General features: G+C 47.3%; 1 protein-coding gene across 3 annotated transcripts in view; it reads right to left on the minus strand.

The window, feature by feature from the left end:
* Positions 1-15139, minus strand: part of dlc1 (DLC1 Rho GTPase activating protein) — a 169774-nt gene that overhangs the window by 35103 nt on the left and 119532 nt on the right. For all 3 annotated transcript variants that reach the window (XM_071407865.1, XM_071407864.1, XM_071407866.1), the window contains 2 exons: positions 4817-4888; positions 1391-1472 (listed from right to left, as the gene is read on the minus strand). In XM_071407865.1, the coding sequence (XP_071263966.1) occupies positions 1391-1472; positions 4817-4888 (154 nt within the window). The remainder of the gene's footprint in view (positions 1-1390; positions 1473-4816; positions 4889-15139) is intronic.

The following is a 15139-nucleotide window of genomic DNA, read 5'->3' on the forward strand; positions in this document are numbered from 1 at the left end:
GAGGACATAGAGAGGTGAGGAGGACATAGAGAGGTGAGGAGGACATAGAGAGTTGAGGAGGACATAGAGAGGTGAGGAGGACATAGAGAGAGGTGAGGAGGACATAGAGAGGTGAGGAGGACATAGAGAGGTGAGGAGGACATAGAGAGGTGAGGAGGACATAGAGAGGTGAGGAGGACATAGAGAGGTGAGGAGGACATAGAGAGAGGTGAGGAGGACATAGAGAGGTGAGGAGGACATAGAGAGGTGAGGAGGACATAGAGAGGTGAGGAGGACATAGAGAGGTGAGGAGGACATAGAGAGTTGAGGAGGACATAGAGAGAGCTGAGGAGGACATAGAGAGGTGAGGAGGACATAGAGAGAGGTGAGGAGGACATAGAGAGGTGAGGAGGACATAGAGAGGTGAGGAGGACATAGAGAGAGGAGAGGAGGACATATAGAGGTGAGGAGGACATAGAGAGGTGAGGAGGACATAGAGAGGTGAGGAGGACATAGAGAGGTGAGGAGGACATAGAGAGGTGAGGAGGACATATAGAGGTGAGGAGGACATAGAGAGAGGTGAGGAGGACATAGAGAGGTGAGGAGGACATAGAGAGAGGGGAGGAGGACATAGAGAGGTGAGGAGGACATAGAGAGAGGTGAGGAGGACATAGAGAGGTGAGGACGACATAGAGAGGTGAGGACGACATAGAGAGGTGAGGAGGACATAGAGAGGTGAGGAGGACATAGAGAGGTGAGGAGGACATAGAGAGGTGAGGAGGACATAGAGAGGTGAGGACGACATAGAGAGGTGAGGACGACATAGAGAGAGAAGAGGAGGGAAGAGAGCTGAGGAGGACATAGAGAGGTGAGGGGGACATAGAGAGGTGAGGAGGACATAGAGAGAGGTGAGGAGGGAAGAGAGAGGGGAGAGGAGGGAAGAGAGAGGGGAGAGGAGGGAAGAGAGGAGGTGACGAGGGCATAGAGAGGAGAGGAGGGAAGAGAGGTGAGGAGAGAAGAGAAGGAGGGAAGAGAGAGGTGAGGAGAGAAGAGAGAGGAGAGGAGGGAAGAGAGGTGAGGGGAGAAGAGAGAGGAGAGGAGGACATAGAGAGGTGAGGAGAGAAGAGAGAGGAGAGGAGGGAAGAGAGGAGAGGAGGGAAGAGAGGTGAGGAGAGAAGAGAGAGGAGAGGAGGGAAGAGAGAGGTGAGGAGGAAGAGAGAGGAGGGGAGGGAAGAGAGGTGAGGAGAGAAGAGAGAGGAGAGGAGGAAGAGAGAGGTAAGGAGGGAAGAGAGGAGAGGAGGGAAGAGAGAGGTGAGGAGACCTACAAGAATGCTCTACAGGTTCAGTTGTTGACTTCTGGAGAAGTGAGAGATGAAGAAAAAGAGAAGTGGAGGAGAAGGAGAAGTCTCACCTGCACAGAGCCTCGATGGCATCCCGGTCCAGGAAATCATGGTCCCTGGTCACAGACACAATCTCAATGGGGAACAAGCCATCTGAAACCGAGAGAGAGAGAGAGAGAGAGAGAGAGAGAGAGGGGGGGGGGGTGAGAGAGAGAGAGAGAGGGAGAGTGAGAGAGAGATAGCGAGAGAGCAAGAGGGAGGAAGAGAGAGAGAAATAAAAACAATGTATGTCTTTAATTGCACCAGCAAACAGACACAATCCATTGCAAACTAACATTTACAAAAATGTAACTCTCTGTCAGACATTGGGTTACTGTCTTCACAAATGTCACCCTCTTCCTTTCCTCCCCCCACACACAACCCACACACATCCCACACACACCACAATGAAAGCTAAGAGGAAGTGGCGTCTTAGCCGGCCAAACAAACACAGCTGTACCATTCAGACCTGGGCAGCAGGGGGGTGAGTGTGGGCGGGGGTCGACAGTAGAATGACAATAGGTACTCCCGCATTAAAGGAGTCCTCTAATTATCTCACTCTCTCTTCTCTATATCACTCTACTAAAGGGGCAATCTGGGATTCAAACTCACTCTATTAAAGGGGCAATCTGGGATTCAGACTCACTCTACTAAAGGGGCAATCTGGGATTCAAACTCACTCTATTAAAGGGGCAATCTGGGATTCAAACTCACTCTACTAAAGGGGCAATCTGGGATTCAAACTCACTCTATTAAAGGGGCAATCTGGGATTCAAACTCACTCTACTAAAGGGGCAATCTGGGATTCAAACTCACTCTATTAAAGGGGAAATCTGGGATTCAAACTCACTCTATTAAAGGGGCAATCTGGGATTCAAACTCACTCTATTAAAGGGGCAATCTGGGATTCAAACTCACTCTACTAAAGGGGCAATCTGGGATTCAAACTCACTCTATTAAAGGGGAAATCTGGGATTCAAACTCACTCTATTAAAGGGGCAATCTGGGATTCAAACTCACTCTATTAAAGGGGCAATCTGGGATTCAAACTCACTCTACTAAAGGGGCAATCTGGGATTCAAACTCACTCTATTAAAGGGGAAATCTGGGATTCAAACTCACTCTACTAAAGGGGCAATCTGGGATTCAAACTCACTCTTTAAAGGGGAAATCTGGGGTTCAAACTCACTCTACTAAAGGTGCAATCTGGGATTCAAACTCACTTTATTAAAGGGGCAATCTGGGGTTCAAACTCACTTTATTAAAGGGGCAATCTGGGGTTCAAACTCACTTTATTAAAGGGGAAATCTGGGATTCAAACTCACTCTACTAAAAGGGCAATCTGGGATTCAAACTCACTCTAAAAAATGGTGCCCTACTTTTAACCAGGGCCCGTACGTTTCTGGTTAGAAGTAGTGCACTATAAATGTTATAGGGTGCCATTTGGGACGGAGCCTTGAACCCCCATTGATGTCTGCTGATGAAGATGTGAGTAAAAACGTGTGACAGAAAAAGAGCGAGAGATCAATTATAAAGGAATGTATTGGACGGAGACAAGAATGCAATGATGACCCTAGTCGGGGTATCCTACAGCTCCTAGCCTCCTAGCTACCTAGTCCCCGTCCCAAATGGCACCCTATTCCATTTATAGTGCACTACTTCTAACCAGAAACGTACGGGCCCTGGTTAAAAGTAGGGCGCCATTTTTTGGACGCCAGCCTAAGGGCCAACGGTGATAAGAAAACGGCGGCTTTTCTATTCCCCTTTCACAAGCTGTACTGTGACAGTACTATCTGTCTGCCGTATCTGCTGTGGGGCAGGAGTCCCTTCCAGACAGAGATAATAGAACAGAGAATGTGCCGGGATAAAGACTGGGGGGAATGTGTCGTGTGTCAGCACCAATTCTGTACTCATCAGAGTGACCTGGTATGAGTCAACATAGCTCAGCACAAAGCTGTCGGATGGACGGTTTGGTGTGTGTGTTGGTGTTTGTGTCGCTCTCTTTGTAATCCTGTGTGTGCGCCTCTGTGTGTGTGTGCTTCTCTCTGTGTATGTGTGTGTGTGTGTGTGCGTGTGTGTGTGTGCTTCTCTCTGTGTGTGTGTGTGTGCGTGGGTGCGTGCGTGCGTGTGTGTGTGTGTGTGTGTCGGCTGTCACACACAACCTTAATCACCTCTCCAGAAACATGGCGAACGTCCCAGTGTCTTGGTAGACAGAACACCCAGCACGGTTCAATGGCAACGACTAATGAACTGTTGACAAGGCTAGTTTTATCAGGCTTTAAGGCCCCTCGGATTACATTAAAGGGTATGGGCTGTGCAGGCACGTTTTTAGGTTACGTATGAGAATACCTTTTGGCTTTAGGGTTTTGGTAATTGTTTCACTTGTGTGTCTGCAATGTTGAGGTTCACTGAGGCAAAACAAAAACACACCGCTGGCACCTCAGGAATGTGTGTGTGTGGTGTGTGTGTGTGTGTGTGTGTGTGTGTGTGGTGTGTGTGTGTGTGTGTGTGTGTGTGTGGTGTGTGTGTGTGTGTGTGTGTGTGTGTGTGTGTGTGTGTGTGTGTGGTGTGTGTGTGTGTGTGTGTGTGTGTGTGTGTGTGTGTGTGTGTGTGTGTGTGTGTGTGTGTGTGTGTGTGTGTGGTGTGTGTGTGTGTGTGTGGTGTGTGTGTGTGTGTGTGGTGTGTGTGTGTGTGTGTGTGTGGTGTGTGTGTGTGTGTGTGTGTGGTGTGTGTGTGTTTCTGCATAAGCAAGGCGACTTGGCGGGGAGGGGTGAATTAGCACTTCAAATCATAAAAGGATTGGAGTACCATGGAGATCGAAGGAAAGAGGACAGGAAAAGAGTCTTGTGTGTCATTGGATTGCTCTACAGTCTATAGAATGTTCTGGATTTCAGCAATAGTTCAATAAAAATAGCATCTTGGAGAGGACGTCAACAGAACAGCCTGTCTTGTGTTTGTCCATTAAAATTAGCATAGCGAGTAAATTTGCTCAAATTAACATTTGAGGTTCAACATTTTAGGTCACGACAGTCTGTCACATAGAGTTAGTCTGTAAACGGAAGAGCCGACAGACTGGAAGAGAATGAAGGGTGGGTTCTCTCTCTCTCTCTCTCTCTCTCTCTCTCTCTCTCTCTCTCTCTCTCTCTCTCTTCTTCTCTAAAATCAACCATGACTTCATCAGATGGCAAGATATGAACTGTGTAATGTTAATTTGGACTGATGTTTGGTGAGAAAACAAGTATCCTCAAGTTCACGTGACCAAGAAAATCTACCACCACCAGGATTTCACTGTTACTGTGACATTTTCACACGGTCTGTGGGAAAAGGGACATTGGCAAAAAATCATAAAGCTCGGGCGATGACGTTAGCTTTTCCGATTTGCCTCGGTCATTCGCTTGTCAGGGACAGATCAGGCACAGCTGTGGACGGCTGTCGCAGGGGTTCTCAGGGGTCCTTACCTTCGTACAGCTGGGCGTACTGTGGGAAACCGGCAGCCCGGAGCCAGGTGCACGCCTCCTTGGCCTCGATCTCTGCAAGGGAGGGAACAGAAAAACGAACTTTAGAATTTCAAATCCCCTTGATTGGCTCAAAATCACTTATTACAGAAACACACTCAAAACCATCACTTCAATCCTCGCATAGAAATCAAATCAGGTTATTGGTTGCGTACACAGTTTAGCAGATGTTATCGCGGGTGCAGAGAGATGCTTGTGTTACTAGCTCCTAACAGCGGCTCAAAATGTATCCTCTGCTATATAACACCACCTGGAGTAGAAGCATGATTGGCTGTAAGTGTTCAGTGGTCAAAATGGGACCTAAAGTCTTTCCACACAGTTCAGTCTGACACAGACCTCTTGACCCTCTTAGTCCCGGTCACTACCCTCTCACATGCTCCCCAAGCCCTCAAAGCCGTAGTTCACACCAATCGTGTCAGCCGCTGACGAGCAGTGTGTGTGTGTGTGTACGTGTTACCACTGCGACCCAAGCCCCCAGTAAGTGTCACGCTGAAACGTTTCATCCTCGTCACTTTAGCGTAGTCGCAGCGTTTCCCGACCAACGTTCCCTTGAGAAGACCTGTCTCGTAGCCCTTTAGTGTTTTTGGAGTTGTGGTGTTACATTTGCTCGGGAGCCGCTAAGTGGCGTCGACGGCTGTCGGGTGGGAGCCATAGTGTGTCTGGAGGAGGCAGACTCCCCCATTAACAGTGATAAGCCCCTTTAGATACCACGTGCCAAATGGTCACCGTGCCCCACCCTCCACCATGTTGGCTCCAGCAGCCCCACCCTCCACCATGTAGGCTCCAGCAGCCCCACCCCTCAGTGTTCCTCACACACACAGCAGAATCAGTGGCACCGGCCCTTTAAAAAAACACCTTCAGTAAACTGCCCGCGTCCCCCCCCCCTTCAAAAACATCTGCTGCTGTCGTATTGACGATCTATCCAATCAGTCATCACAATTGTAGACTAATGTTCCTTTCTTTCTTTCTCTTCTTACAGGTTAATGGATGTGTTGTGTGTCTCGGAGCAGGATCGGGGTAGTAATCACAGCCGTTGGAGAAAAGCGGATGGTTTCATCTGTAGAATGTCAGTAGTAGTGGTGGTGGTTCCACCTCATTTAGACCCAGATTACAACCAGGATCTCGTGTTCTAACTTTGGAACGGAACAGGCCATTTTCCTCCACAGGGGGGAGAGTTAGACTGGAGGGAGAAACCAACAGAAAGATAGGAAGAGATACAGTAGAAAGAAACAACTTATACAGCGGAAAGGGCCGCTGTGGTAGGAGAGTTATGGGGGGATCCTCAAGTGAGACAAAGAGACAAAGAGAGAGAGAAAGAGAAACAGAGAGAGAGAAACAGAGAGAGAGAAACAGAGAGAGAGAGAAACAGAGAGAGAGAAACAGAGAGAGAGAAACAGAGGAAGATAGAAGCAGAGGGAGAGAGACAGAGAGCGATAAACAAAAAGAGAGAGAGAAAAAGAGAGTTGGTCAGACAGAGAGAGAGAGACAGACAGAGAGAGAGACAGAGAGAGAGGCCCTCTCAGCTGACTAAGACCAAGCTGAGACACTATAGCCCCTCCGTATTACGAGGCATTTACATACCAACAAGAAGCCTAGACAGGCAGACACTAGAACACTAGACAGGCTGCCGGTAAAAAGGTGTGACACGACCAACACCCCCCCCCCCCTCCTCCCAGAGGCCAGGAACTCCTCTACAACCACCCTGGGACTACAGCAGCACCGCCACCCGAGTGTCATATAACCAAATAACTCATTAATGACTGTGTTTCACAACTTGTTTGGTTCCAGAAGACTAGGCTAGTTTTCCCAGTGAATTCCAACATGGCCGAAGCTGGGAAACTTGTAATTTGGGCTGGTATTTATAGAAGGTTGTGAACCTCGAAGGAACATAGGCAACTCAGAGTAATTACAGCAGCATTCTTGGATACAGAGACAAACACAAGGTTAGGGCTTCCTGTGTGTGTGTGTGAGTGTGTGTGTTAGTACTGTCCATTTTGAGACGCCGTAGTCACTTTTACATCGAACATGCTATGTTTGGTGCAGTATTTTTCGTCCAAGGTGGCTTAGCAGTTCAGACGTCTTTTTCTGTTCCGTATTGTCGCGTCCTGTATATATATATATTTACACCTTTCTTCGCATATCTTTTATCTATTTTATTATCCAAGAACTCAACTACAAAAGCTTTCCTGCAAAAGCTTTCCTGCAACCCGCTTCACCAATTACAAAAAGTATTATTTACCTCAATCTGAAAATCCATCGTGGAAGCTAGCCAGGGGCTAATTCAGAAGCTAGCCTGAAAGCTAACCAGAAGCTACTCCGATAGCTAGCCAGAAGCTAATCTGTAGCTGCCCCGAAACTAGCCGGTTTGCTGGCTAGCGTTGGTGTTTCAGCTGCCCACGTTTAGTGGTCATCAGCTATTCCTTTAGCTCGATAATCTACCGGCACTTTTGTGCAACGCCACTCGGACCGGAGCATTCCGGGACTCTTTTTCTCTCAGTTTCCCCGGATTCCAGCCGCAGGCTCTGGACACTTGCACCTTGATTTCGCAGCTAGCTAGCTGCAAACCGTGTGACTATTGGCTTACGTCGACCCCGGAGCAAACTCAAATCATTCTGGAGCTAGCCAGCTGAGGAGTTCCATCACCATCCGGACCCGTTTCTTTTGTTGCTGCTGCAGATACGGAACCCCACCGGGCCTTCACGACTGACTGCCGCGACTGACTGCCGACGTTATCTGCCCGAGGGATTTATCCAACTGGCACCTCCGTCCCGACGTTACCTGAACGCTCATCTGAGGCCCGCTAATCGTTAGCTGTCTTATCGGCTGCTATTTGAACAAGTATATCGGACAACTATTATTATTATTATTATTATTATTTTTTATTTTTTTCCGTGGGTCACTATATCTATTTTGCCAATTTGGATTGATCCCCTCTACCACACGGAACCCCACTACACGGAACCCCACTAACCTACCGACGGAAACGCACGAGGTATCTACAAACAGACCTCCATCCTATGCTGCTACCGATAGCCATATACCCGGCCAGCTGTCTGGATCGCCACGACCCCAACCAACCTCTACTCACTGGACCCTTATTGATCACTCGATTAGCATGCCTCTCCTTAATGTAAATATGCCTTGTCCATTGCTGTTCTGGTTAGTGTTTATTGGCTTATTTCACTGTAGAGATTCTAGCCCTGCTCTCTATACCATATCCAACCTCTCAGTTCCACCACCCACATATGCGATGACATCACCTGGTTTCAATGATGTTTCTAGAGACAATATCTCTCTCATCATCACTCAATACCTAGGTTTACCTCCACTGTATTCACATCCTACCATACCTTTGTCTGTACATTATTCCTTTAAACTATTTTATCGCCCCCAGAAACCTCCTTTTACTCTCTGCTCTAGTAGCTCTAGGCGACCAATTCTCATAGCTTTTAGCCGTACCCTTATCCTACTCCTCCTCTGTTCCTCTGGTGATGTAGAGGTGAATCCAGGCCCTGCAGTACCTAGCTCCACTCCTATTCCCCAGGCGCTCTCTTTTGATGACTTCTGTAACCGTAATAGCCTTGGCTTCATGCATGTTAACATTAGAAGCCTCCTCCCTAAGTTTGTTTTGTTCACTGCTTTAGCACACTCTGCCAACCCGGATGTTTTAGCCGTGTCTGAATCCTGGCTTAGAAAGACCACCAAAAATTCAGACATTTTCATCCCCAATTACAAGATTTTCAGACAAGATAGAACGGCCAAAGGGGGCGGTGTTGCAATCTACTGCAAAGACTGCCTGCAGAGTTCTGTTATACTATCCAGGTCTGTTCCCAAACAATTTGAACTTCTACTTTTAAAAATCCACCTCTCTAAAAACAAGTCTCTCACCGTTGCCGCCTGCTATAGACCACCCTCTGCCCCCAGCTGTGCTCTGGACACTATATGTGAACTGATTGCCCCCCATCTATCTTCAGAGCTCGTGCTGCTAGGCGACCTAAATTTGAACATGCTCAACACCCCAGCCACCCTACAATCTAAGCTTGATGCCCTCAATCTCACACAAATTATCAATGAACCTACCAGGTACCACCCCAATTCCGTAAACACGGGTACCCTCATAGATATCATCCTAACAAACTTGCCCTCCAAATACACCTCTGCTGTTTTCAACCAAGATCTCAGCGATCACTGCCTCATTGCCTGCATCCGTATTGGGTCAGCGGTCAAACGACCTCCACTCATCACTGTCAAACGCTCCCTGAAACACTTCAGCGAGCAGGCCTTTCTAATCGACCTGGCCGGGGTATCCTGGAAGGATATTGATCTCATCCCGTCAGTAGAGGATGCCTGGTCATTTTTTAAAAATGCCTTCCTCACCATCTTGAATAAGCATGCCCCATTCAAGAAATTTAGAACCAGGAACAGATATAGCCCTTGGTTCTCTCCTGACCTGACTGCCCTTAACCAACAGAAAAACATCCTATGGCGTTCTGCATTAGCATCGAACAGCCACCGTGATATGCAACTTTTCAGGGAAGCCAGAAACCAATATACACAGGCAGTTAGAACAGCCAAGGCTAGCTTTTTCAAGCAGAAATTTGCTTCCTGCAACACAAATTCAAAAAAGTTCTGGGACACCGTAAAGTCCATGGAGAATAAGAACACCTCCTCCCAGCTTCCAACCGCTCTGAAGATAGGAAACACTGTCACCACCGACAAATCCACCATAATTGAGAATTTCAATAAGCATTTTTCTACGGCTGGCCATGCTTTCCACCTGGCTACCCCTACCCCGGACAACAGCACTGCCCTCCCCTCTGCTACTCGCCCAAGCCTTCCCCATTTCTCTTTCTCCCAAATACAGTCAGCTGATGTTCTAAATGAGCTGCAAAATCTGGACCCTTACAAATCAGCCGGGCTAGATAATCTGGACCCTTTCTTTCTAAAACTATCTGCTGAAATTGTTGCCACCCCTATTACTAGCCTCTTCAACCTCTCTTTCGTGTCGTCTGAGATCCCCAAAGATTGGAAAGCAGCTGCGGTTATCCCCCTCTTCAAAGGGGGGGACACCCTTGACCCTAACTGCTACAGACCTATATCTATCCTACCCTGCCTTTCTAAGGTCTTCGAAAGCCAAGTCAACAAACAGATTACCGACCATTTCGAATCCCACCACACCTTCTCCGCTATGCAATCTGGTTTCAGAGCTGGTCATGGGTGCACCTCAGCCACGCTCAAGGTCATAAACGATATCGTAACCGCCATCGATAGGAAACAATACTGTGCAGCCGTATTCATTGACCTGGCCAAGGCCTTTGACTCTGTCAATCACCACATCCTCATTGGCAGACTCGACAGCCTTGGTTTCTCTAATGATTGCCTCGCCTGGTTCACCAACTACTTCTCTGATCGAGTTCAGTGTGTCAAATCGGAGGGTCTGTTGTCCGGGCCTCTGGCAGTCTCTATGGGGGTGCCACAGGGTTCAATTCTTGGACCGACTCTCTTCTCTGTTTACATCAATGATGTCGCTCTTGCTGCTGGTGATTCTCTGATCCACCTCTACGCAGACGACACTATTCTGTATACTTCTGGCCCTTCTTTTGACACTGTGTTAACAACCCTCCAGGCGAGCTTCAATGCCATACAACTCTCCTTCCGTGGCCTCCAACTGCTCTTAAATACAAGTAAAACCAAATGCATGCTCTTCAACCGATCGCTGCCTGCTCCTGCCCGCCTGTCCAACATCACTACTTTGGACGGCTCTGACTTAGAATATGTGGACAACTACAAATACCTAGGTGTCTGGTTAGACTGTAAACTCTCCTTCCAGACTCACATCAAACATCTCCAATCCAAAGTCAAATCTAGAATTGGCTTCCTATTCCGCAACAAAGCAACCTTTACTCATGCTGCCAAACATACCCTTGTAAAACTGACCATCCTACCAATCCTCGACTTCGGTGATGTCATTTACAAAATAGCCTCCAAAACCCTACTCAATAAATTGGATGCAGTCTATCACAGTGCCATCCGTTTTGTCACCAAAGCCCCATATACTACCCACCACTGCGACCTGTACACTCTCGTTGGCTGGCCCTCGCTTCATACTCGTCGCCAAACCCACTGGTTCCAGGTCATCTACAAGACCCTGCTAGGTAAAGTCCCCCCTTATCTCAGCTCGCTGGTCACCATAGCAGCACCTACCTGTAGCACGCGCTCCAGCAGGTATATCTCTCTAGTCACCCCCAAAACCAATTCTTCCTTTGGACGCCTCTCCTTCCAGTTCTCTGCTGCCAATGACTGGAACGAACTACAAAAATCTCTGAAACTGGAAACACCTATCTCCCTCACTAGCTTTAAGCACCAGCTGTCAGAGCAGCTCATAGATTACTGCACCTGTACATAACCCATCTACAATTTAGCCCAAACAACTACCTCTTTACCTACTGTATTTATTAATTAATTTATTTTGCTCCTTTGCACCCCATTATTTCTGTCTCTACTTTGCACTTTCTTCCACTGCAAACCAACCATTCCAGTGTTTTTTTTAGTTTTTATTTTACTTGCTGTGTTGTACTCACTTCGCCTCCATGGCCTTTTATATTTTTATTTATTTATACATATATTTGTTTGCCTTCACCTCCCTTATCTCACCTCACTTGCTCACATTGTATATAGACTTATTTTTTTTTCCACTGTATTATTGACTATATGTTTGTTTTACTCCATGTGTAACTATGTGTTGTTGTATGTGTCGAACTGCTTTGCTTTATCTTGGCCAGGTCGCAATTGTAAATGAGAACGTGTTCTCAATTTGCCTACCTGGTTAAATAAAGGTTAAATAAAATAAAAAAAAATTAAAAAATTCTCAATGAAAACATGTGCATGAAAACGAGTCGTCTCTCGACTTTAGTGACAGATCCCTACTGTTGACCAATCACAGACGAAGGGGCGCAGCCTTCGGCTACTAACTTCGGTTCGCCTCAAGACAAAATGGCGTGTGCCTGAACAACTGAAAAAAAACTCACCGATAAAATGAACAAAAACACCACAAAATGCCGTCATAATATATAATAACTTCTGAACTGTTTCTGCTGGGAAGCTGCTGACACCTCCACCTAACCAGCCCTCCAATAGGGAGAGGGGAGGAGTAGGGGACAGCATTTCTGTGCTGAAGGCTTTTGGAGAAGCAAATGACACCCCCAATATGCATTGCAGTTAACCTCCGACCCTGCCATCCCTCTTTCCTCACCCTTGACCTTTTGCACAGTGACATCACCTGGCCTTTGTGACATAACCGCAGCCCAACAACAACAACGCCTGTTGGCATAAACAAAAATAAACCAGGTTCTGTGTCACTGACTGGACTTCCGTTCAACAACACAAACTACAACATATTTATTTATTTATAATCCTGCTTTTCCTTTTGTCATTTCCACTCCTTTCCAGTGTTTGCATGCGGGGAGAGACAGACACACACACACACACACACACACAGACACAGACACAGACACAGACACACAGACAGACACGCACGCACGCACGCACACACCTTAAAATCTTCACCATAACTAGTGATTAGGCCTAGTCCTACACATCACTGTGACTAGCAACAATAGAAACTATGTCTTCCTCCCAAACATACACTACTTCCATCACGATAATAAAACCCTCCCATCCTGTAGACAGAAGAGAATACTCCCACTCTCAGGCAACACTCCCAAGCACGCACGCATGCATACACACCCACAGAGTGCTACAGACATTTGAGAGCTGGTGGGTGGTTCCCTCTCTGCCCTAGCTAGCCATCCCTCAATCCGTCCGTCTGCCTGTGCCTCTCTCCAGCCAGACGGACGTCCCTCAGACATCCTGTGTGGCCCTTGGCGCGGCCCAAATCCAGCCAGGTGCCCGGGGATCACATATCCACCCGTCCAGCTGGGGAGGGAGAGGGTGTGTGATTGGGGCAGAGTAAGGCCAGAGGGGCTGTGGTGGGTAAGAGGGAGCAGGGTTCCAGGAGAAGGGGAACCAACCAACATTCCAAACAAGTCAACGGCCCTCTATTAGCTAACATAGGTCAAGTCCCTCGTACAGTACAGCACCTCTTTGTTAATTACACACCTACAGGGCGGCAGGCAGCCTAGCGGTTAAGAATGTTGGGACAGTAACCGAATGGTTTGAATCCCCTAGCCGACGAGGTGAAAATGATGCCGATGTGCCCTTGAGCAAGGCACTTAACCCTAATTGCTCCTGTAAGTATCTCTGGATAAGGGCGTCTGCTAAATGACTCAAATGTAATGGAAAATAATAATAATAATATAAAATTAACAAATGTACAGAAAGACCTGGGTGAAAATGTCATGTAAAAGTAAAATGTTTAAAGACCAGATGTACTGTTGGTTTTCAACCTTCCACTCTAATCAGCCCAGGGCCAATACTCATAAATATTCATTAAGCACCTCAGAGTAGGTGCTGATCTAGGATCGGTTTTGGATCCTAGTGAATATGATTATATCGACGGGGGGAACCTGATCCTAGATCAGCACTCCTACTCTGAGAGTCTTTATGAATACAGGCCCTGAAGGACTGTTGCTTTTCAACCTTTCCCTTTAATTATCCCTGGTATAGCTTTATCCCTATATTTAGCCGTGCGGTGGAGGACACAATCACTTGGAGCGGGTGTTTGTGTTGAACACGTTATCTGGCCGGGAACAAAAGGAGGCGTGCCGTGTTGCAGGGTAGCTCACGGTCACCGTCGCGCCTCTGGGTTCACTTCCTGTGAGGCAAGCAGGAACAGGAAGTGATGTAGTTCCCTGGCAAAGAATCAGGGTGGATGGTGTGTCTGGACGGCAGAGGACAGAACACACCCGTCCTGCTGGAGATGTGTGTGTGTGTTCTTTGGTTTTGGGTAGAATACTGTGTCTACATGCATCAACAGAGGAACTGACTCAAGACAAAGAACGAACTGCTGCCTCCTCAGGAACTTGAGGTTATAATGCCATAGCCTAAATCATTTGTGTGTGTGTTGCACAGAAACCAATGACTGGTGTAAAGGTTGACTGAGAGGTCAAACACTAAATGGAGCCCTACATTGTGACTGGCAGAGAGAGAGAGAGAGAGAGAGAGAGAGAGAGAGAGAGAGAGAGAGAGAGAGAGAGAGAGAGAGAGAGAGAGAGAGAGAGAGAGAGAGAGAGAGAGAGAGAGAGAGAGAGAGAGAGAGAGAGAGAGAGAGAAGAGAGAGAGAGAGAGAGAGAGAGAGAGAGAGAGAGAGAGAGAGAGAGAGAGAGAGAGAGAGAGAGAGAGAGAGAGAGAGAGAGAGAGAGAGAGAGAGAGAGAGAGAGAGAAGTGCATGACAGTCAGACTGCTCCAAGACGACCCAACACTAACAGAGATTACAGATGCTGCTGCTTCAAGGTTGTTTTTCTGTGCAGGGAACAGTGAACTGAGCCAAAGTTAAACTCTTCTGGGCCTGACCCTCTGTTCAAGCTCTCCACTGAAATAACCCAGCCCCCCATGGCTTCTTCCCCTTTCCCCTCCCAACTCCCTCCTACCCTGTTCTCTCTCTCTCTCTCTCTCTCTCTCTCTCTCAATTCAATTCAATTCAATTCAAGGGGCTTTATTGGCATGGGAAACATGTGTTAACATTGCCAAAGCAAGTGAGGTAGATAATACACAAAAGTGAAATAAACAATACAAATTAACAGTAAACATTACACATACAGAAGTTTCAAAACAAGAAAGACATTACAAATGTCATATTATATATATATACAGTGTTGTAACAATGTACAAATGGTTAAAGCACACTCTCTCTCTCTCTCTCTCTCTCTCTCTCTCTCTCTCTCTCTCTCTCTCTCTCTCTCTCTCTCTCTCCACTAGCCACCCTCCAATTCCCTCCTTTCCTGTAGCAGGAAGTTCTCACAATCGGTGGCCAATATTTCCTCTTCAGAGCAGAGCAGGAGGTAGTTACGCTTGGTTGAGCCTGCAAGCTGGGATCTTATAGGGGGATTCACTGTCATCTAGCACCTAGAATCTAGCCAATGAATTTCAAAGGACAACTTCATCACCAACGTAAACAATTTAAAGGGGCGGTGTCAAGAGTCAAGACACTGCATACAATTGTTATTGGGGGGTTGCTATTTAAACTGGCAGTTAAGAGGACTAGTTGACGGCAGACGCTACTGTCATCCCCGTGGCCTGATAACAGTGATTATCAGTGATTAAGTGGGGCCGCCAACTGTGACTCTTAATCAAATCAACAGGTGATCC

This window comes from Salvelinus alpinus, chromosome 6 (genome assembly GCF_045679555.1).
Source record: "Salvelinus alpinus chromosome 6, SLU_Salpinus.1, whole genome shotgun sequence".
Classification (NCBI taxonomy): domain Eukaryota; kingdom Metazoa; phylum Chordata; class Actinopteri; order Salmoniformes; family Salmonidae; genus Salvelinus; species Salvelinus alpinus.